The sequence below is a fragment of the Podarcis melisellensis genome (genome assembly GCF_964234715.1).
Source record: "Podarcis melisellensis genome assembly, chromosome: 10".
NCBI classification, from domain to species: Eukaryota; Metazoa; Chordata; class Lepidosauria; order Squamata; family Lacertidae; genus Podarcis; species Podarcis melisellensis.
Genome location: NC_138542.1, coordinates 70238374 through 70261074, shown reverse-complemented (window position 1 = coordinate 70261074; position 22701 = coordinate 70238374). Strand labels below are relative to the sequence as shown.

The window sequence follows — 22701 nt, the reverse complement described above, 5'->3', positions numbered from 1 at the left end:
AGCAAGCGTCAGGTGGCAACTTTCTAGTCTAGATGCACATGGTTGGATATGACATTCGAAAACACAGAGAGGTTTACTCTGAAGTCAGACTAGAAAATAAGATTCTTGTTCTTGCTAATAGTGGACTGCGGTATATAACCAGTACCAATAAATTTAAATCTGGTGGGAACGAGTTTGGTTGTTAATATACTCCACAAACACCAGCCGCAAGGAAAGATAAGTCAACTTTTCTGAAGATATGAAGGCGAAAGTCTGAAATCCTATTCCGTCCTTCAGCAACAGTCAATCTAAACGCAGCCAACAAATATAATGTAAGAGTTTTGAAAATTAAGTTCTGCCTTGTCGCTTTCAAGTAGAAATGGCACGTGTACAGGTTAAAAAAATTCCTGCTGGTTTGAGAAGTATTTTTGTTAGGGTTTGTAGGACAAAACCTGCCAAGGAAAACAAAGAATTTATTTATGTATGCTACAACAGCGGCACGAAAGAACAATGGCAAGATAAGTTGATGAATTATGCAGAACTGGCCAAACTGACTTACAAATTGCGAGACAAGGGCAATTGTGACTTCAGGGAGGAATGGGAACTTTTAACAAACTATTTAAAAAGACAACAAAATGAACCGGACTCCTTGGCAGGTTTCGAATAAACATACACAAATTCATTGGTTGATAACATGATGGATAGATATGTAAGGACATGTTGTTGTTGTTTAGTCGTTTAGTCGTGTCCGACTCTTCGTGACCCCCTGGACCAGAGCACGCCAGGCACTCCTGTCTTCCACTGCCTCCTGCAGTTTGGTCAAACTCATGCTGGTAGCTTCGAGAACACTGTCCCACCATCTCGTCCTCCGTCGTCCCCTTCTCCTTGTGCCCTCCATCTTTCCCAACATCAGGGTCTTTTCCAGGGAGTCTTCTCTTCTCATGAGGTGGCCAAAGTCTTCGCGATCTGTCCTTCCAGTGAGCACTCAGGGCTGATTTCCTTAAGAATGGAAAGGTTGGATCTTCTTGCAGTCCATGGGACTCTCAAGAGTCTCCTCCAGCACCAGAATTCAAAAGCATCCATTCTTCGGCAATCAGCCTTCTTTATGGTCCAGCTCTCACTTCCATACATCACTACTGGGAAAACCATAGCTTTAACTATATGGACCTTTGTTGGCAAGGTGATGTCTTTGCTTTTTAAGATGCTGTCTAGGTTTGTCATTGCTATGACATTGTAAGGATATGTACAATTTTATAATATGCAGAGAAAATATGTGAAGAGAAATCAGGGAGAGGAACTGAGGGAAGTCCTTGGTGGGGGGGGGAGGAAAGTGGGGGAATAATGTATGTGATTATAAGGTTTGATAATTTGTTATGTGGAAATTGATCAATAAAAAATATTTAAAAAACAAACAAACTCCTGCTGGTTTGCAGAAGTTATGGTGGTCGCGGAAGTCCTACTTGAGAGGAAGGGACAAAAAGGGGAAACAGCGTCCCATGTACAAAATGTGTGGACACAACTTTGGAGCGGGGAACCCATAGGCAGTTGGGGGTGAACAGGGGTGATGACGGGAAAGCGGGGGGGGGGGGGGAAGAGTCTAGATAATTTGGGCAGAGGAAGGAAGTTTCACTTTCTGAAGAACAGAGGCATGCATTTGTTCGAGGAAATGAACAAGCTTTGGGGGAAACGAGAAAACAGCTCTGTGCAACTTTTTTTCTGAGCAGCCCTTCCAATCCAGGAAGAAATGCAAAATTTTTATGCTGGAGATGCAACAATTAAGCCATCTTCAGATATCGGAAGGGCTGTTGTGTAGATGATGGAGGGGTTTTGTTTTCCGTGCTCCAGAGGGCAGGATCTGGACGAGGGATTCCCCCGTGAATCTAAGCCACATGTCAAGAAAGCTAGTATGCTAAGTGTACAAGGGTACCTTGGTTCTCAAACGCCTTGGTACTCAAACAACTTGGAACCCAAACGCTGCAAACCCGGAAGTAAGTGTTCCGGTTTGCGAACTTTCTTTGGAAGCCGAACGTGCTCCGTTTTGAGTGCTCAAAGTGTTGGTGCAGAGATTTAAAGCCGTAAACCAGGGGTCAGCAAACTTTTTTAGCAGGGGGCCGGTCCACTATCCCTCAGACCTTGTGGGGGGGGGGACTATATTTTTTGGGGAAAATATGAACGAATTCCTATGCCCCATAAATAACCCAGAGATGCATTTTAAATAAAAGCACACATTCTACTCATGTAAAAACACCAGGCAGGCCCCACAAATCACCCAGAGATGCATTTTAAAGAAAAGGACACATTCTACTCATGTAAAAACACACTGATTCCTGGACTTAGAAGGTGATTGGGCCGGATCCGACCACTGGGCCTTAGTTTGCCTACCCATGCCCTAAACGACCTCAGTCCAGTAGACCTGAAGGAGCGTCTCCACCCCCATCATTCAGCCTGGACACTGAGGTCCAGCTCCAAGGGCCTTCTGGCAGTTCCCTCTCTGCGAGAAGTGAGGTTACAGGGAACCAGGCAGAGGAGCTTCTCAGTAGTGGCACCGGCCCTGTGGAACGCCCTCCCACCAGATGTCAAAGAAATAACACTTCAGGTTACAGACTTGGGTTAAGAACTTTGCTCCAGGATGAGAACAGAAATCGTGCTCCAGCGGCGCGGCAGCAGCAGGAGGCCCCATTAGCTAAAGTGGTGCTTCAGGTTAAGAACAGTTTCAGGTTAAGAACGGACCTCCGGAACGAATTAAGTACTTAACCCGAGGTACCACTGTAGTTGGAAGAGACCACGGGGATTTTTCTAGTCCAACTCTCTTCAAGGCAGGAATCGCAGAATTCCAGACTGACAGCCGTCCAGACTCTGTCTAGAAGCCACCAATAAAGGGGAAATCCACTACCTTTGGAGTCCAACAATCTCAAACAGCTGGGCTCCCCAAGGAGCCCAACGTCGTCTGACAACAACGATAAGCATCTTTTAAAATATTAACCCCAGATGAAGACTGGAGTGAGGCACAAAGGATGCCTGTCTAATGTTTAACAGGAAAAACAGTCCACAGGGAGGTATTCCGTTCCGACATTGTGTGGAAAAGACTCCCTGGAAGACCTCACCTGCAGAGCACAGGAGTCTACTGAGTATATAAGGGGGGAGAGATGATCTTTTGGGTATTCCAAGGTTTTATGCACCAAAAACAGCACCTGGAACTTTGCCCTGATTGGCGGCTAGCGGAATTCTCTCAACCTCAGAGTGTTGGAATGCAAATAGATCTCTTCGCTTAGGTCTGTCTGCTTTACGGTATTGATTTTGTGGTGGAATCAAACACAGGCAAGGTTGTTAGGCAAGCGCCTTAAACAATAGAATTCTCTCAACCTCAGAGTGTTGGAATGCAAACTACAGTGGTACCTCGGTTCTCAAACTCGGTTCTCCGGAAGTCCGCTCCAAAACCAAAGCGTTCCAAAACCAAGGCGCGCTTTGCCATAGAAAGCAATGCAAAACGGATAAATCCGTTCCAGACTTTTGAAAACAACCCCTAAAACAGCAATTCAACACGCTCTGCTTCCATCCTTCAAGAGGCTGAAACCTCTGGGATTTTGGCAAACACTTAGAAGTAGCCTGGTTTTAAGGTAAAGGTAAAGGGACCCCTGACCGTTAGGTCCAGTCGTGGCCGACTCTGGGGTTGCGGCGCTCATCTCGCTTTATTGGCCGAGGGAGCCGGCGTACAGCTTCCGGGTCATGTGGCCGGCAGGACTAAGCCGCTTCTGGCGAACCAGAGCAGCGCACGGAAACGCCGTTTACCTTCCCGCCGGAGCGGTACCTATCTATCTACTTGCACTTTGCCGTGCTTTCAAACTGCTAGGTTGGCAGGAGCAGGGACCGAGCAACGGAAGCTCACCCCGTCACGGGGATTCGAGCCACCGACCTTTTGATCTGCAAACCCTAGGCTCTGTGGTTTAACCCACAGCGCCAGCCTGGTATTAGCATAACTAAATTGCAAGCAGGAGGGGCAGAGGAGACTGAGAAACAGCGGCTGATGACGACCTTGCAGTGTAGCCCAATGCTGCTTTGGTCAGGTCACTGAAAGGACCCCAAAACTGGTGCTGAAGCAAATGCAGCAATGCAAGTCTTATTTATTTGTTTGCTTGTTGGTGTCATAAAAACTTATACAGCGCTTGATTGTAACACGTAAAGCAGGGGTCAGCAAACTTTTTCAGCAGGGGGCCGCTGCACTGTCCCTCAGAGCTTGTGGAGGGCCGGTCTATATATTTTTTGGGGGTGGGAGGGAGAATGAATTCCTATGCCCCACAAATCACCCAGAGATGCACTTTAAATAAAAGCACACATTCTATTCGTGTAAAAACACCAGGCAGGCCCCAGAAATAACCAGAGATACACTTTAAATAAAAGCACAGATTCTACTCATGTAAAAACACCAGGCAGGCCCCGCAAATAACCCAGAGATGCACTTTAAATAAAAGCACACATTCTACTCATGTAAAAACACCAGGCAGGCCCCACAAATCACCCAGAGATGCATTTTAAATAAAAGCACACATTCTATTTGTGTAAAAACACCAGGCAGGCCCCACAAATAACCCAGAGATGCACTTTAAATAAAAGCACACATTCTATTCGTGTAAAAATACCAGGCAGGCCTCACAACTAACCCAGAGATGCATGAATGAATTTTATTATTTCGGTCACAGACCAGTTCCAGCCCACACACAATATCAAGGAAGTCATAAAACACGACAGGGATACATTTGAATTTGCAATTAGGTATAACAGGGACAGTACAGGTATAGCAACAGTTAAAAAACATATAAATTAAAACTTAGGCCCAGAGATGCATTTTAAAGAAAAGGACACATTCTACTCATGTAAAAACACACTGATTCCCGGACCGTCCGCGGGCCGGATTGAGAAGGCGATTGGGCCGCATTCGGCCCCCGGGCCTTAGTTTGCCTACCCATGACATAAAGGTATCTGGAAGAAGTTTACCGAAAGAAAGATAAAAAGATCAACAAGCAAAATAAACAGCAATGATTTAAGACTCTTGAACACTTAAAAACAGCAGTAGACTAAAAAATCGAAGTATCTGAGTGAGGCGAAGAAGATGATTATACTTTCCAGGGAATATTCAGAAAGTAAAACTTTCAAAAAACCACAACCCAGCTGTAGCCAACAACCCATCTGCAATATCTCGGCGAGACCCACTTGCAAAGCGAATTATGATAATATGACTTGGCATAATTTTATCAATGGCTGCTGAGTGTGCCAGTTTGACTGCAAACCCGTGTTTTTAAATGCCGTTTGCCAGGACAAACTGAGTATGGGACGCGGGCCAAAAAATAAATAAATTCAAATATGTTTTGCTGCACTGCACTGGAACGCAGTGTCCAGTTATAGTCACGTTTCAGGATCGGGGAGGGGGTAAAGTGAGGGGGGGGAGAGGAACGCTGTTGAGAAAAGATTTGGTAGCTGAGAAAAACCGCCGTGCCCTGCAATTAGCTGGGCGGAGTTAATTATTATTATTATTTCTGGGGCTGCAAGCTTCGCAGGGCTGTGGCTGGTGGTCAAAAGAGCCTTATTAGCGACAACCCTGCAATGTAGCCCACCGCCTCTTTGCATCAAGAAGGTCTTTCAGAGGTAGCTGCTGCAACCATCCTTCCGTCCCTGGGCAATGTATTCCACGGCTCACACACCTGGCGGTAAGGTGCGTCCATCCCTCTCTTGAATGACAGGTGCCGTGGGCAAGCCAGGACGGCGACGGAAACAGAACAATTTACAACAACCCTAAAATGCAGGCCCACATCACAGCTGTCAACTTTCCCCTTTTCTGGCAGGGAATCCTATTCGGAATAAGGGAATTTCCCTTTAAAAAAGGGGAACGTTGACAGCTATGCCCCACACTTGTACATATAAAGCAGTGCAGATGTGGTCCCCTCCTCGCCAGGTGTTACCTGCAGGTAGGCACACCTGTCTGTCGCGCCCTGCTGGGAGGGGTGACCCTGCAGCTGGGAGAAAAGGCCTACCGACACCCCTGCGAGGTAGTCCGCTCTCACCGCTCCCTCCCTTGATTGACAGGTGCCGTGGGCAAGCCAGGAGGGCTGGGACGGCGGAAAAGGAATAATTTACAACAACCCGGCAGTGCAGACCCACACCTGTACATATAACGCAGTGCAGACGTCTCCCCGCCTCGCCAGGTGTTACCTGCAGGTAGGCACACCTGTCCGTCGCGCCCTGCTGGGAGGAGTGACCCCGCAGCTGGGAGAAAAGGCCTACCGACACCCCTGCGAGGTAGTCCGCTCTCACCGCTCCCTCCCTTTCGCCGCTTGCAAGGCGCGGGGGCTCGGGAGCGCGAGGCGGCTCTGGGTTCAAGTGCTGCGCGGAAAGGGAGCAGCAGGAGGAGGAGGAGCCAGCGCTAGGTACCTTTCTGGAGCTCGGTGGGGCCGCTTCTTGCAGCGGCGGGAGCCGAGAGCGGCCCCCAGGCGCCCAGCAGCCACGCCAGCAGCAGGAGCAGCAGCCTGCGCGGGGCCATGGAGCGGCGAGGGGCGCACGGAGGATCCGCGCTTCTCGGCGCCCGCCGCCTTTATGCGCCCGGCGGCCGGCCGAAGGAAGGGCGATGCAGATAGAGACCCATGTTGGCTTGGAATGCGCCGCCGCCGCCGCCGCGGGAGCAACTTTCCCTTTCGCTTTCCCTTTCCGCGGAATTGCCAGCTGCCGGCTTGCGCGCTTTCTCTCCCTGGAGAGGGGGCTGGGCCCGGAAAAGTCTCAAGGCTCGTGGGAGCGGGGTGAGGAGGAGGAGGGCTGCCTCCCCAGTGGAAAGGGGCCTGCCCGGTCCGCTCCCCTCGCCGATGTGTACCCCCTGAGCACGTGCAGAGTGCCCGGGAGAAAAGGCAATTAATTCAGGGATGGGACGTGGAAGAGACCGTACGAAGTATGGCGCCACTGCAGGAACCGAGAGAGTAGACGAGATGGGAGATCTGCGTTCCTTTCTGCCAAGGGGATGGAGTTCCTGAGCACGTGCAGAGTGCCCGGGAGAAAAGGCAATAAGATACCGTACGCAGTATGGCGCCACTGCAGGAACCGAGAGTTGAGTAGACGGGATGGGAGATCAGCGTTCCCTTCCTGCCAAGGAGACAGAAGTTCCTGAGCACGTGCAGAGTGCCCGGGAGAAAAGGCAATTAATTCAGGGATGGGACGTGGAAGATACTGTACGCAGTATGGCGCCGCTGTAGGAACCGAGAGTTGAGGAGACGGGATGGAGATTGGCCTTCCTTCATGCCAAGGGGATAGGAGTTCCTGAGCACGTGCAGAGTGCCCGGTAGGAAAGGCAGTCCTAGGACGGGGCTCAGAAGATAGATGGAGAGATTGAATGGCCACCTGTCATGTCTGCTTTAGTTGAGACTCCTGCAGTTGAGAACCCTCGGTGTCCCATTCCAACTCTACAGTGCTTTGGTACTCTAATAACAAGGGGTTCCTGAGCAGATGCAGAGTGCTGAGGAGAAACGATATGCTGTATGTGTAGTACTCCTGCGGGAGTGGAAGGGAGTGGAGATCAGCTGTGTGCCTTTCTTCCTGCCAAGGTGAAGGGGTTCCTGACCTATTAAAATTAATGGGCCTAAATTAGTTGGTTTTTTTTTTAAATAAATATTCAGTGGATCTACTCTGAGTAGGGCTTACATAGAATACAACCCTAGGCGTGGTGTAGTGGTTGGTCAGAGTGTCAGACTATAGGACCTGGGCCCCATTAGCTAAAGTGGTGCTTCAGGTTAAGAACAGTTTCAGGTTAAGAACAGACCCCCCCGGAACGAATTAAGTACTTAACCCGAGGTACCACTGTATTACGAATATCCAAACATACATTTCATAAAGTCCTTAAAAATATTCATACATACCCCCACTCAATCCCACACATACAGTGGTGCCTCGCAAGACGAAATTAATTCGTTCCGCAAGTCTCTTCGTCTTGCGAGTTTTTCGTCTTGCGATGCACGGTTTTCCATAGGACTGCATTGAAAATCAATTAATGCGTTCCTATGGAAACTGCCTTCCCCCGACCTCTTCTGGCGGGCGGCATTTTAAAATCGCCCGGGACAGCGGAGGACTTCTCCGCTGTCCGGGGCGATTTAAAAGCCCCTGGGAAGGCAGGCAGGGGGGACAAAGACTTTTGCCCCCCGCCTGCCTTCAGAAGAGGTCCAGGACAGGCTTCGCGGACCTCTCCGCAAGCAGCGGGAGCGCTCCTTGCGGAGAGTTGCCAGCGCGCCCAGGCTTCGCGGCCCCGCCGCCCGGCTTCGGGACATCGTTCCGAAGCCAGGCGGCGGGGGGAGGCTTTCCCGCCCCGCCGCCCGGCTTCGGGACATCGTTCCGATGCCGGGCGGCGGGGGGAGGCTTTCTCGCCCCGCTGCCCGGCATCGGGACGATGCCCCGAAGCCGGGCGGCGGAGGGAGGCGTTCCTGCCCTGCCGCCCGGCATCGGGACGATGCCCCGAAGCCGGGCGGCGGGGGGAGGCTTTCCCGCCCCGCCGCCCGGCTTCGGGACATCGTTCCGATGTCAGGCGGCGGGGGGAGGCTTTCTCGCCCCGCTGCCTGGCATCGGGACGATGCCCCGAAGCCGGGCGGCGGAGGGAGGCGTTCCTGCCCCGCCGCCCGGCATCGGGACGATGCCCCGAAGCCGGGCGGCGGGGGGAGGCTTTCCCGCCCCGCCGCCCGGCTTCGGGACATCGTTCCGATGCCAGGCGGCGGGGGGAGGCTTTCTCGCCCCGCTGCCCGGCATCGGGACGATGCCCCGAAGCCGGGCGGCGGGGGGAGGCGTTCTTGCCCCGCCGCCCGGCATCGGGACGATGCCCCGAAGCCGGGCGGCGGGGGGAGGCGTTCCTGCCGGGCGGCGGGGGGAGGCTTTCCTGCCCCGAAGCCGGGCGGCGGGGGGAGGCGTTCCCGCCTCGCCGCCCGGCATCGGGGCATCGTTCTGATGCCGGGCAGCGGAGGGAGGATTTCCCGCCCCGCCGCTGGGCATCGGGGCTTCCTTCCGAAGCCCGGCGGCGGGAGGAGGTGTCCCCGCCCCGCCGCCAGGCTTCGGAGGAGGTCCGAGGACAGCGGGGAAGACGCGCTGCGCTTCCCCACTGTCCCGGAGATTTCCCTATGGGCTGTCATCTTGCGAAGCAAGCCCATAGGGAAATTCGTCTTGCGAAGCGCCTCCAAAACGGAAAACCCTTTCGTCTAGCGGGTTTTTCGTCTTGCGAGGCGTTCGTCTTGCGGGGCAGCACTGTACTTCCTTTCCCCACTATCATCCCTCACCTCTCACCACCCTTGTGTTAGACTTCCAATCTACTCAATTGCAATTTCTTTCCACTTCTATTACTTTCTTTCACACATTTTAAAACCAATTTTCTCATGGAACTTTGAAGTGTCAGGCATAGCCCTATTGGCTTTACTTCCGTCTGCTAGAGCCACCTGGCTGCGCTGTGCTGAGTTCTTGGAAACAAACAATTCATCTGAATTTACGATGTGCCGAGACGCCCCCGAATCGACCACCCAGACAGCTTGTTTCTCATCAGCAATCTTGACCTCACCGGTCACCAGCTGAGCCGACTGTTTTCGTTTGAAGAATTTCTTTTTCTGCTGCTGCTGATCTCGTCTCTGCTCCTGCACCGGCAACTGAGACTTGACCAACTCCGGACATTGTCGTTTTAGATGCGCTGAGGACCCACATCAGAAACAACGCCTAACAGCAAACGCTGACTCCTCACCGGTACGCTGCTTTTGCTTCCCCTCTGGCACGGCATGAGAACTCCTTCCAAACCGCCCGCCTGTAGAAGCCTCTGCAGCCAACAACCTTTCTTGCCTCTTCTGCCATTCTTCAATCAAACGCCCAGTAACGTAACTGACGGATAAATCACGCTCCTGCATGCCTTCTAGAGACAAAACTAAAGTATCCCAGCTTTCCGGGAGAGAACTCAAAATAATAGCCACCTTCTCCTGCTGGTCTAATGCACAGTCTCTTTCCTGTAGCGCAGTAAACTTTAACTGTAAACTGTGTAGGTGTTCCTGCATTGTAACCCCAGGCTGTAACATTGCCTTGTACAATGCCTTGCGAATGAACAGCTTAGAGACCGCTGTCTCACGCACATGGAGTTCTTTAAGTGCTTGCCACACACCTCTAGCTGTCTTGATTCCCCTCACATACGGCAACTGGGAATCTTCCAGCCCCAAGACAATGGTGGCCCTTGCTCTTTGGTCTTTATCGAGGTCTTCATCATCAGGCGTATTAAATGGTCCAGCAAATTGAGTGATGAAATATCGGAAAGACTTCACTCAGATACTTTTCTTGCTAGAAAGGAGAACCTCGTTAATTCCCCAACTCCTGAGGCTAGATTAGACATGTTCCGGGAACTGATTTCGTCCCTACAACCTTATCTGACTAACAAAAAAATGCCACGGCAATCTCTACACTCTAATAAATCCAAACCCTGGTTTGACCAAGAATGCATGGCTATGAAACGCCTCCTGCTGGATAAGTACAGGAAATATAGAGCAGCGAACCTACCTTCGCTTCCATTAGACTGGTTTGAGTTAAAACGCAGTTATAAAGCTTTGATTAACAAGAAAAAGCTCCAGGCACAAAGGGAGGAATGGCAGTGCCTAGTGGAGGCCTCCCGAAGGAAAGATTCTGCCACGTTTTGGAAAACAATCGCAAAAAGCTGGAGAGACTCCCCGATTGAAATCGAATACTCTATACCTGCCGGAGCATGGGAGGCCTTTTCCCTCTCATTATATTCATCAAATCAACTGGCCCCAGTTCTGCTTCCTGCTTCAAGTGAATTTGGCAAGGAATGGCCCCCTGTAACCACAGAAGAAATTACAGGCCTTATTCAATCTCTTAAATCAGGGAAAGCCCCGGGTGCTGACAATATCCCACCAGAAATTCTCAAGGGAAATGTTGAATGGTGGGCCCCTGTGCTAGCTGCCTTATTCACCAGTATAAATCAAACAGCTATTATCCCTGAGGACTGGGGCCTAGCCATCATCATTCCAATATTCAAGAAAGGAAACAGATCTGAGCCAGCTAACTATAGACCAATCAGTCTATTAAGTATTATCAGCAAACTATACGCTGCTCATTTATGTGACAAATTAGTGGAGTGGATGGAAAGAGAGCATATTCTATCAGAAGCTCAAGCTGGTTTTAGAGCAAAGCGTTCAACTATAGACCAGGCCCTTATCCTTCAACACCTGGCAGACAAATACTCTAGAAAAGGGGGGTCTTTATATGCAGCTTTTGTGGATTTCAAATCGGCCTTTGATCTAATACCAAGGGATAGACTCTGGGAAAAGCTTGGCGCTACAAACATAGATAAACGCTTATTACGCCTTATCCGTGGTCTATACGAAAACACCAGGGTGAGGGTAAGATGCGATCGGTCAGGCCATCTAACTAAAGAAATTAAAACACACTATGGGGTTAAACAAGGATGTGTCCTCGCGCCAATGCTATTTAATTTTTATATTAACTCTCTAGCAGTAAATATGGCGAAAGAAAATGCCCACCCTCCCAAACTGGCAGGTATGCCCCTCCCGGTGCTTCTGTATGCGGACGATGCAGTCCTACTCTCCTTTTCCTGCGTTGGCTTGAGGAAGCTTTTGAGATCACTTGCTGATCATTGTCAAGTGGAACAACTATCAATAAATTACAGCAAATCTAAAATTATGGTGTTTTCAAAAAAAAGAAGGAAACACAAATGGAGAATTAATGGTCAACCTATTGACCAGGTAGCAACTTTCAAATACCTGGGAATAACTTTTCAGGAAAGGGTCTCGTGGCACCAACAGATGAAAAACGCCATTGCCAACGCAGGAAGGGCCAACAAAGCCCTTACAAGATTCTTTCACGGGAAAGGGGGAAAATACGTTCCGGCAGCCTCCCAGGTTTTTGCTGCAAAAATACTCCCACAACTCACTTATGGATCCCAGGTTTGCAGTTTTAAAAATTTTGCGCCTATGGAGGCATTTCAAGCAAAATTCTACCGATGTTTATTGGGGATCCCTCCCTGTGTATCTAATATAGCTGTCCGCTTAGAAGTTGGACAACTACCTGTTAACGCGCGTTTGTGGATTCTAAAGATACACTACTGGTTAAAACTTATTTTTTTCCCGGCCGGTTTGGCTCCCTTAACACTCTTAGACAACTTTCATTCTACCTGGAAAGCTTCCCTGTTTGAAAAGATAAGAAGCTTGGGATTCTCCCCGCAGATCTTGATAGCGGCAGGATATGAGAGAGCCAGAAGTCAAGTGCTCCAGCGCATCAGGGACATAGAGCTGCAATGTCATATGGGCAAAATGGATAAACACGCCACAATCAGAGACTTTGGGAGAGGGTTCTCACCCGCAAACTATCTGGCTGATTTACAAATACCTAAGTACAGACATTCCTTTACCCTGGCCAGATTCAACGTCCTGCCCTCTGCCCTGCTGCTAGGCAGATATGAGGGCAAACCATATGAGTCACGTGTTTGCCCATGTGACTCATCGGAAGTGGAAACAAGTTTGCATGTATTGCTGCACTGTAGTTATTACGAGGATTTACGCCTGACCTTTATTGCCCCAGTTCTACGAAAGCTTAAAAATGAATCAGAACTTCAATGTATGAGAGCCTTTGTAGAAGATAAGGTTCCTGTAATCATGATCAATGTTGCTAAATTCTGTGCAGCCGCTATCAGGCGTAGAAAACAAGAGCTTTCCAATGTCAACATGCCGGCAAAGGCAAATACTTAATTTTATTCATGTTGTCCAATTTTAAATTGTTGTTATGGCCTAATTTGTATTGAAATTGTCCTTTGTTTTTTCCGGTGTTATGTTTCGCTGACTAGCTGTATGAGTCAATCTGGTCTGTGACCGTTTAATAAAATTTGATTTGAATGCCTTGCGAATGAACAGCTTAGAGACTGCTGTCTCACGCACATGGAGTTCTTTAAGTGCTTGCCACACACCTCTAGCTGTCTTGATTCCCCTCACATACGGCAACTGGGAATCTTCCAGCCCCAAGACAATTGTGGCCCTTGCTCTTTGGTCTTTATCGAGGTCTTCATCATCAGGCTTCGCAGGAAACTTACTCACCACTTGCCAGAGACGATCCCTCTGCAGCACTGCCTGCATGCGTTCCGACCACAGCAAGTAATTGGAGTCATTCAGACGCTCAAAAGCCATCTGAACTGGTTGTGAGGCCATCTTGAGAGCGATGTCCCTGGAACCCGGAACCAGCTACTCACGACCACCGAGAGAGAGAACAGGAACCACAGCACCCAGCACTCACACGCTGCAGCTGTTGTCCTTCTGTCCGCTGCGTCACCAGCTCACCACGGTCAGGAACCAGCCAGGAACAACAACTTCTGGAACTACTGGAACCAACGCCGTTGATGCTGACACCACCGCAACTCAGGCTGGCAGCACAATGCCCATAACCTCTTGGAACTTTGAAGTGTCAGGCATAGCCCTATTGGCTTTAGCCCAAACGTAGCAGAGTTTTCCTGCACAGCGAAGAAGCTAGTTGCGGCAGTAATGACTAGTCAGCTAGACTCAGAATAACTATTTACAGAATTTATTAAAAAGGAGAAAATAAAACCAGCAGAGTTTCTGCATACAAATAAAAGCAAAGTAAATCCTCTCTTTCTCTCTCTCTCAAAACCATACACAGCACTTCTACTCCTAACACACCTCACATCAAACTGAGCTAGCAATCCCTAGTTAAGAGTTGAATGCTGGTCGTTAACCAATCAGAGTAAGCAGTTTCTAGGTCAAGCTGACCTGGGCTTTCTGCCAAGAGTAAATTGACACTGCCTTGAGTTAATTGTTTGAAGCCAGAATCTGCAAGTTTCCCATGAGAATCAATTAACAGAAACTGAACATTTTCTGCTTCATTTTCTGTTACACATTGTTATCCATCTTATTTAGCATTTCAGTATTTATAACGGAACTTTTTTATTCTAACAGGAGTTCTGATTTCTCAATAAGATTTTGCAAATATCGTTTAAACACCTTCCAGTTCTTGTCTATCTTCTCTTTTGGGATCCTTCCGATTTCTCCCATTGTTTTGGATATATTGTAATACTCCAATAATTTGGCAAGCCACTCTGTTTTTGTACAAGACCCCATACTTTGCCTTGCTGTTGTGGTCTAAAGGAAAGCAGAGCAAGACGTTTGGCACCAGCTGGGCTGCAGGAGATGCTGGAAGGAGGCTTAAAAGGCGTCATCCAACCATTTTAGGATTTGTGGAGGGTTCCATGGCACATCCCAGTCTGGTCAATAAATCCTCTGCAATGGTGGAAAGCAGGGACAGAGTATGGCTGAGATGGGTCAGATAAGATAAGTCTTCCTGAAGGAGCATCTCCACCCCCACCCATCGTTCTGAGGTCCAGCTCCGAGGGCCTTCTGGTGGTTCCCTCACTGCGAGAAGCCAAGTTACAGGGAACCAGGCAGAGGGCCTTCTCGGTGGTGGCACCTGCCCTGTGGAACGCCCTCCCACCAGATGTCAAAGAGAACAATAACTACCAGACTTTTAGAAGACATCTGAAGGCAGTCCTGTTTAGGGAAGCTTTTAATGTTTAACAGACCACTGTATTTTAATACTTTGTTGGAAGCCGCCCAGAGTGGCTGGGGAAACCCAGCCAGATGGGCGGGGTATAAATAAATTATTATTATTATTATTATTATTATTATTATTATTATTATTATTATTATTATTATTCCCTTTTAGATAGCCACCTGTCTTGGTTGCTTTAGTTGAGATTCCTGCATTGCAAAGGGTTGGAGTAGATGAGCCTTGGAGGTCCCTTCCAAGTTCCACAATTCTATTTTTTTAAAGAAAATCTTTTTTATTAGTTTTACAAGATAAATCTCACATTTAACACATTAAAATTTCAAAACCAAACAAGATTCTTCCGAATCTTAGTTCTTCCCTCCTCACCTCCGTGGGTCCTTTAGATATCTTAATCAACTGCATATGTTCATCCAAATTTTAGTCCTCCAATATGTCCAAGTCTTTGTAACTTTGCAAGAGTTATTCAAAGCCTGCCAAAGAGATTCAAGTGTTTACAGTGTTCTTTTAAATACAATCTGTATTTGTCTCATTCTCTGTTGAAGCTTTGATCCTCCAGATTTCGGATTTCCCCAGTCAATCTGGCCACCTCTGAGTAGTCCAGTCGTTTCATCTGCCAGTCGGCCTTTGTCGGCACCAGTGGCATAGCGTGGGGGGTGCAGGGGGGCCGTCCACACCGGGCGCAACATCTGGGGGTTAGGGGGCGCAAATCCATGGGTTAGGGGGCGCAAATTACTTGCCTCGCCCCGGGTGCTGACAACCCACGCTACGCCACTGGTCGGCACCTTAGCCTCTTTCCATCACTGGGCAAGCAGCTTCCTTGCAGCTGTAGTCGCGTACATGAACAGTCTTCTCAAATCCTTCAGTATATCTGCACCGAAAATTCCTAAGAGAAAGGCGTCTGGTCTTTTTGACAAAGGTTATTTGATTCTAAGAGAGGATTTGCGGGCTGCATTTGGTACCTCGGCCTCAGGTTTAAGTTTTCTTTCTTTGTAGGACCCTCGTACCTACGGGACTGCCTCTCCCAGTATGCCCCATGGAGGACCTTAAGGTCCATAAATAGCAACACCCTAGAGGTCCGTGCCCTAAGGAAGTCAGATTAGCCTCAACCAGAGCCAGGGCCTTTTCAGCACTGGCCCCGACTTGATGGAACGCTCTGTCTCATGAGACCAGGGCCCTGCGGGATCTGATTTCTTTCCGCAGGGCCTGTAAGACAGAGTTGTTCTGCCTGGCCTTTGGCTTGGAATCAACTTGATTCGTTCCCCCTCAATTTCTTTTTTCCCTTTCTCCTTCTGTAATGGAACTTCTATTTGGGCACTTCCCTGGCTTTTTTCTGGCCACGTAGGACCAGTCTGGATAGTTGGCCTGGGTGAAGATTTGACGTTTTCATCCCCAAAAAGCTTTTGATTTGAGTTTCTGCTGAAATGAAGCTGCATTTTAATGTTGTATTTGAATCTTGTTTTTAAGTTGTATTTTAATCAATTGTTTTTATACCTGGTGTTAGCCGTCCTGAGCCCGGTCTTGGCTGGGGAGGGCGGGTATAAATTAAAATTATTATTATTAAGCCCAAAATGTACGTATATGGAAAAGCACTTTAGTGCTAAATAAAAGACCCTATATCCAGTATCCCTATGCATTTCACACCACCCACATACTGCAAGGTTGCTGTTGCCAGGTTGCTGTTATTATAGCCCAGTTGCCCAGATTTGGGCACATGCCCTGGGGTCTCCTTTCTACCCTCCAAGAATTGCCCCTCTGGTACCCTGTTTCCCAGAATCAATTCATTCTCCCATGGCACTCTGTCCTGTCTTCCCTTTGGCAAGAAAGCCGTCTCCTCCTGTTTTGCGACTGGTTTCGTCACAGGGCCAGCAAACCTTGGAAAGGCCTTTTCTTTCCTCCTCCATCGGGTCCTGAATCGGGTCCTGGCTGGCTCAGATTGGCGTACTGCTCCTAATAATAATAATAATAATAATAATAATAATAAATAATAATAATAATTTATTATTTATACCCTGCCCATCTGGCTGGGCTTCCCCAGCCACTCTGGGTGGCTTCCAACAAAATATTATCCTTGGGGAGCCCAGCTGTTTAAGATTGTTGGACTCCAAAGGTAGTGGATTTCCCCTTTATTGGTGGCTTCTAGACAGAGTCTGGACGGCTGTCAGTCTGGAATGCTTGAGCTGCAATTCCTGCCTTGCAGAGAGTTGAACTAGAAAAATCCCCGTGGTCTCTTCCAACTACAGTGGTACCTCGGGTTAGGAACTTAATTCGTTCTGGAGGTCCGTTCTTAACCTGAAACTGTTCTTAACCTGATGTACCACTTTAGCTAATGGGGCCTCCCACTGCCGCCGCCGCACTATTTCTGTTCTCATCCTGACCTGAAGCAAAGTTCTTAACCCGAGGTACTATTTCTGGGTTAGTGGAGTCTGTAACCTGAAGCGCCTGGAACCTGAAGTGTCTGTAACCTGAGGCACCACTGTAAAGTAATGCATCAAACATTAAAAGCTTCCCTAAACAGGGCTGCCTTCAGATGTCTTCTAAAAGTCTGGTAGTTGTTGTTCTCTTTGACATCTGCTGGGAGGGCGCTTCATAGCGCGGGTGCCACTACTGAGAAGACCCTCTGCCTGGTTCCCTGTAACTTGGCTTCTCGCAGGGAGGGAACCGCCGGAAGGCCCTCGGCGCTGGATCTCAGTGTCCGGGCAGAACTATGGGGGTGGAGATGCTCCTTCAGGTATACTGGGCCTTTGAGGCCGTTTAGGGCTTTCAAGGTCAGCACCAATGCTTTGAATTGTGCTTGGAAATGTACTGGGAGCCAATGTAGGTCTTTCAAGACTGGTGTTATGTGGTCTCAGTGGCCGCTCCCAGTCACCAGTCTAGCTGCCGCATTCTGGGTTAGTTGTCGTTTCCGGGTCACCTTCAAAAGTAGCCCCACATAGAGCGCATTGCAGTAGTCCAGGCGGGAGATAACCAGAACTAGCCACAGATCTAAAGCTTTTTGCCAGATCAGGAGAGCTTTGCCTTTTCTCTGATGGATCGCCAGCCCTGGCCGGCTATGGTGGACAGCTAGGTACCTCCATCTCTGTCCTCCACCCCAACCATTTATCTGGGAGATGGTTTCGAACTGGGAAGAAGAGGCCTCCCTGGATATTGTGCCGTCATACAGAGTGGGCTTTTGGACCACACAAGACCAGCCGGTCTTCTCCAGGCAAAACAGAGCATTATTGCAATGGAAAATGGGGACCAATGGGAGGAGAGAAGCATTCTAGAAATTCCAGTGTCCTGAGTGAATGGGGAACTCCACGGAATCATGTTTGACGATGTTTGCGAATAGGCCTGTTGAGATCTGGCGAGTTTTGCTCAGGGCAGCTGATTTCTGGGAAAACGGCAGCTTTTGAGAATTCAGATTTTGGTTGCAATGGAACCTCCCTGAGATTCTTCCTATGAAAGCACATTGGGGACTTTTTAAGGAAACAAGCTAACGCGCCTGCTGCTTGGCTTAAACTAGCCTTTGCAAACGTTATATCCTCCAGATGTTTTGTTCTACAACTCCAATATCTCCCAGCCAGAACAGCCATTGACCAAACTGGGAGAAGACTGGCTTTAAATCTCTGCTTGCAAATGGAGTGACATTTCTGGGGGCGGAGGGGAAACAGCAGCAGCTGTGCTCGAATGGATTTTGTGCTGACATGAAAAGCTGTGTCAGTTCCAATGTCAAAAATGTATAAAATGCTATTGGAATGGAATGGCAAACAAAGGATGAGGAGATTAAGTCGGTTATGATACATTGGGCCAGAGACTTTGGTTATAATATACAACTGGCTGATTGGGAAAAGGTATGGAATGAAAATATGAAATTTACTGCATGTATGGCGTTAAAGGAAAATATTATGAAAATGATATATAGATGGTACATTACATCGGTTAAGTTAGCAAAAATGTTCAAAACATGTAATAAGTGTTGGAAATGTAAAGAAAAAGAAGGATCATTCTTTCATATGTGGTGGGAATGTAAGAAGGTTAAGGGTTTCTGGGAAATGATATACAATGAGTTGAAAAGGATGTTTAAATATACATTTGTAAAGAAACCAGAAGCCTTTCTGCTAGGAATAACAGGAAGAGAGATCAACAGAAGGGACTATAAACTCTTTCAATATGCAGTAACAGCGGCAAGAATATTAATGGCCCAAAAATGGAAACAAGAGGATCTACCGACGGTTGAAGAGTGGAGAATGAAACTTAGGGATTACGCAGAACTGGACAAAATGACTGGGAAAATTAGATATCAAAAAGATCACAAGTTCATCAAGGACTGGGGAAAGTTTACGGATTATCTGAAAAACATATGTGATGAACAGACAACGTTAGTTGGTTTTAAAGAGGCTTTGTGATAGTTAAAGGTGTATTGTAAAAAGAAATAGAGATGAAAGGATAATATTAACTGGCAATATAATATATCGAAAATGCGTAACAAATAGAAAATATGAATGATTGGTGGAGGAGCTGGTGGAAGTACAAAAACTGGAAATTTGAGAACATGGTTGTGTTGATTCATTTGTAAAAGAAAAATTAATAAAAACTTATTATAAAAAAAAGAAAAGCTGTGTCAGTTCCTGAAATAAATCATAAACATTTTATGCAAGCGTAAAGGCTCAGTTATGATGATTGATGGCACTTTGGCTCTCCCTAACTCCAAGCCCCTGAAAGCCAGTTTGAACTGAAAAGGAACCATTGAAGCTTACACCCAAAAGTCAAAGCATAAATCACAGCTAAAGTATCCCTGAGAGGTGGCTGTCTAGCCTCTGCATAAAAACCTCTTTCAAACAGCTCTTACCACCAGAAAGTTATTCCTAATGTCCATTCGGAATATTCCTTCCTATAATTTGAATCCTCTTGTCAGGGTCCAACCTTCTGGAGTGGCGGAACTCAAGATTCCTCCATCTTCCATGTGGCAGCCATTTGAAGATATGATGATGATAATAATAATAATAATAATAATTTATTATTTATATCCTGCCTGAAGATAGTAAATTGAAGGAACTAATTGTAATAGAAAGTTGACTGGGAAAACTGTTACAAGGGAATATAATGAAATTCAGTTAGGGGGGATTTGAGGAAGTCACGCAACAATGGAATTTAAAATTAATATAAGAAATAATATGTGTTTTTATTTTTCTTGTAGCATTGTAATTGCTTTGTTTTGTATGTTTTATATGTTATATGTGTTATAGATGTGGAAAAGCATTTAAAAAATTTGGGGGGGAAAATAAACATACCCAACTCTCTCAACTGTTCCTCATAAGGCTTGGCTGCTGGACCCTTAATCATCTTGGTCAAACACACACCCCTCTATCCTCCTTAAATTGTGGTGCCCAGAACTGGGCACAGTATTCCAGGTGTGCTCTGAACAAGGCAGAATAGAGTGGCACTTTTTATTTCCGCGACACTATACTTCTGTTGATGCAGCCGAGAATACTATTCACTTTTTGTGCTGCTGCTGTGGGAATGTTCAGGGAGGCAGGAGAGGATATACTGTTTATTAATATCCTTCCTAAATTGCGCTAGCAAGTGCTATAACTTAGCAGAGTTTTAACATTCCCCTTTGAAACGCACAACGGGTAGCTGGTTGCAGGCTTGTTTAAGCTTCTCAATACAGTGGTACCATGGGTTAAGTACTTAATTCGTTCCAGAGGTCCATTCTTAACCTGAAACTATTCTTAACCTGAAGCACCACTTTAGCTAATGGGGCCTCCTGCTGCTGCTGCGCCGCCGGAGCACGATTTCTGTTCTTATCCTGAAGCACAGTTCTTAACCTGAAGCACTATTTCTGGGTTAGCGGAGTCTGTAACTAGAAGCGTATGTAACCTGAAGCGTATGTAACCCGAGATACCACTGTATAGATTCCTGGTTGTTGTTGTTTTGTTGTTTAGTCATGTCCGACTCTTCGTGACCCCCTGGACCAGAGCACGCCGGGCACTCCTGTCTTCCACTGCCCCCCGCAGTTTGGTCAAACTCATGCTGGTAGCTTCGAGAACACTGCCCCACCATCTCGTCCTCTGTTGTCCTCTTTCCCAACATTAGGGTCTTTTCCAGGGAGTCTTCTCTTCTCATGAGGTGGCCAAAGTCTTGGAGCCTCAGCTTCAGGATCTGTCCTTCCAGTGAGCACTCAGGGCTGATTTCCTTCAGAATGGAGAGGTTTGATCTTCTTGCAGTCCATGGGACTCTCAAGAGTCTCCTCCAGCACCAGAATTCAAAAGCATCAATTCTTCGGCGATCAGCCTTCTTTATGGTCCAGGATGATAAGGAACCATAATGGAAACTCTTTGGGTTCAGCTGCCCAGAGTGCCAGGGGCAAGCCAGGCAGATGAGCGGGGTATAAATAACAACATTATTATGATTATTGTTCAATCAGTGTTATGTACTGAGTTGAATAGGATGCAAAAGGCAGCAGTCTGATTGGTCCTAGAACAATAGGATTCAGAATGCAGCAGTCTGATTTGTCCTAGAACAATAGGGTTCAGAATGAAGCAGTCTGATTGGTCCTAGAACAATAGGATTCAGAATGCAGCAGTCTGATTGGTCCACAGGAGCCACCCAATCCAGCTCCAGGTGGAAGTGAATCCACAACCTGATTGGCCCACAAGTGAATCCTGGAATTAGCCAATCACATGGGGCCCATTGTGTAAATAATGTACATAAAGCAGACATTCTGGGGGAACTTCCATTCCTCCTCACCACTATGAGCTGAATAAAGAGCATGAAATCCACTCTCGACTCCGAGTATATTTCAATCAGCCAACCAGCTACAAATCCACCTAACTATTACCCCATCCATCCTGCATTTTACCAGCTTCTCCACAAAAATATAATGGGGGCCTTTGTCAAAGATTACCAGAAAGGTCATGACTTGAGAGTTACCCTGTCAAGAAATGTTAAATAAAGGTCTACGGTTTGCTGTGTGGTCAGTAATCATCCTTTTTTGTACAATAAGCATATGCAGTAAGCCAGACTGTGTGTTTGGGAAATGGTCTCCTTGTTTAATTATTCTTCATATAATTATCCAGTCAGTTTACCCATTAGGGCCATGTCCCAGATTTGATTCAGCCACATCTCATATAGGTCAGCATTGAGGGCTCAGTGGCTCCTGGCAACAGCCAAGTGAGCAGCTGTTATTTATTATAATACAAGCTTTTTAACTGAGCATTCTTCAGCACCTCCTTCAAGTATATTGAATCCTTTTTTAAAGCCCTCCAAGTTGGTGACCACCATTGCCAAACCCTCCAAGTGTCCTTATTTTCCAGGGTCAGTCCCGGATTTACAGAAGCTGCCCCGGTTTCTGATCCAGGAATGTCCCGCTTTTCCTTAAGATGCTCCTATTTTCACCAGAGATATGTTGGAGGGTGTGGAGCCTTGAAACAAGGAGATAAGTAACTATGCAACCTTTAGAAGACATCTGAAAGCAGCCCTGTCTAGGGAAGTTGTTTACTGTTTTATTAAGTTTTTATATCCCACTCGTTGGATCATCACCTTGTACTACCAACCTTACTATATGCTTATGAAACATGGACCACTTATAAACGCCATCTCCAACTCCTTGAAAGTTTCCATCAACGGTGTCTCTGAAAAATTTTACACATCACTTGGGGAGACAGGCGAACTAATGCCAGTGTACTGGAAGAAGCAAAGATCACCAGTGTTGAAGCAATGATTCTTCAACATCAACTTCGATGGACTGGTCATGTTGTGCGGATGCCTGATGATCGTCTTCCAAAGCAACCGCTCTCTTCCAAACTTAAAAATGGAAAGCATAATGCTGGTGGTCAACAAAAGAGGTTCAAAGACTGTCTCAAGGCAAATCTAAAAAATATGTAGTATAAACACTGACAACTGGGGAACACTGGCCTGCGAGCGCTCCAGTTGGAGAACAGCCTTTACCAAAGGTGTCACGGGCTTTGTAGACACTCGAACTCAGGACGCAAGGGAAAAACGTGCTAAGAGGAAGGCACGCTTGGCAAATCCACACTGTGATCAACTCCCGCCCGGAAACCAATGTCCCCACTGTGGAAGGACGTGTGGATCCAGAATTGGCCTCCACAGTCACCTACAGACTCATTGTTAAAACTGTGTTTATGGAAGACAATC

The 22701-nt window shown here is 47.4% G+C and overlaps 1 protein-coding gene and 1 long non-coding RNA gene across 7 annotated transcripts in view; both read right to left on the bottom strand.

Annotated features, from left to right (window-relative positions):
* The window catches only part of IL15RA (interleukin 15 receptor subunit alpha), a 36997-nt gene extending 30434 nt beyond the window's left edge, over positions 1-6563 (bottom strand). For all 5 annotated transcript variants that reach the window (XM_081927359.1, XM_081927360.1, XM_081927361.1 and 2 more), the window contains exon 1: positions 6403-6563. In XM_081927359.1, coding sequence (XP_081783485.1) covers positions 6403-6511 — 109 coding nt within the window. In that variant the 5' untranslated portion in view covers positions 6512-6563. The remainder of the gene's footprint in view (positions 1-6402) is intronic.
* Positions 1-22701, bottom strand: part of LOC309378909 — a 106111-nt gene that overhangs the window by 39198 nt on the left and 44212 nt on the right. The window lies entirely within an intron of this gene.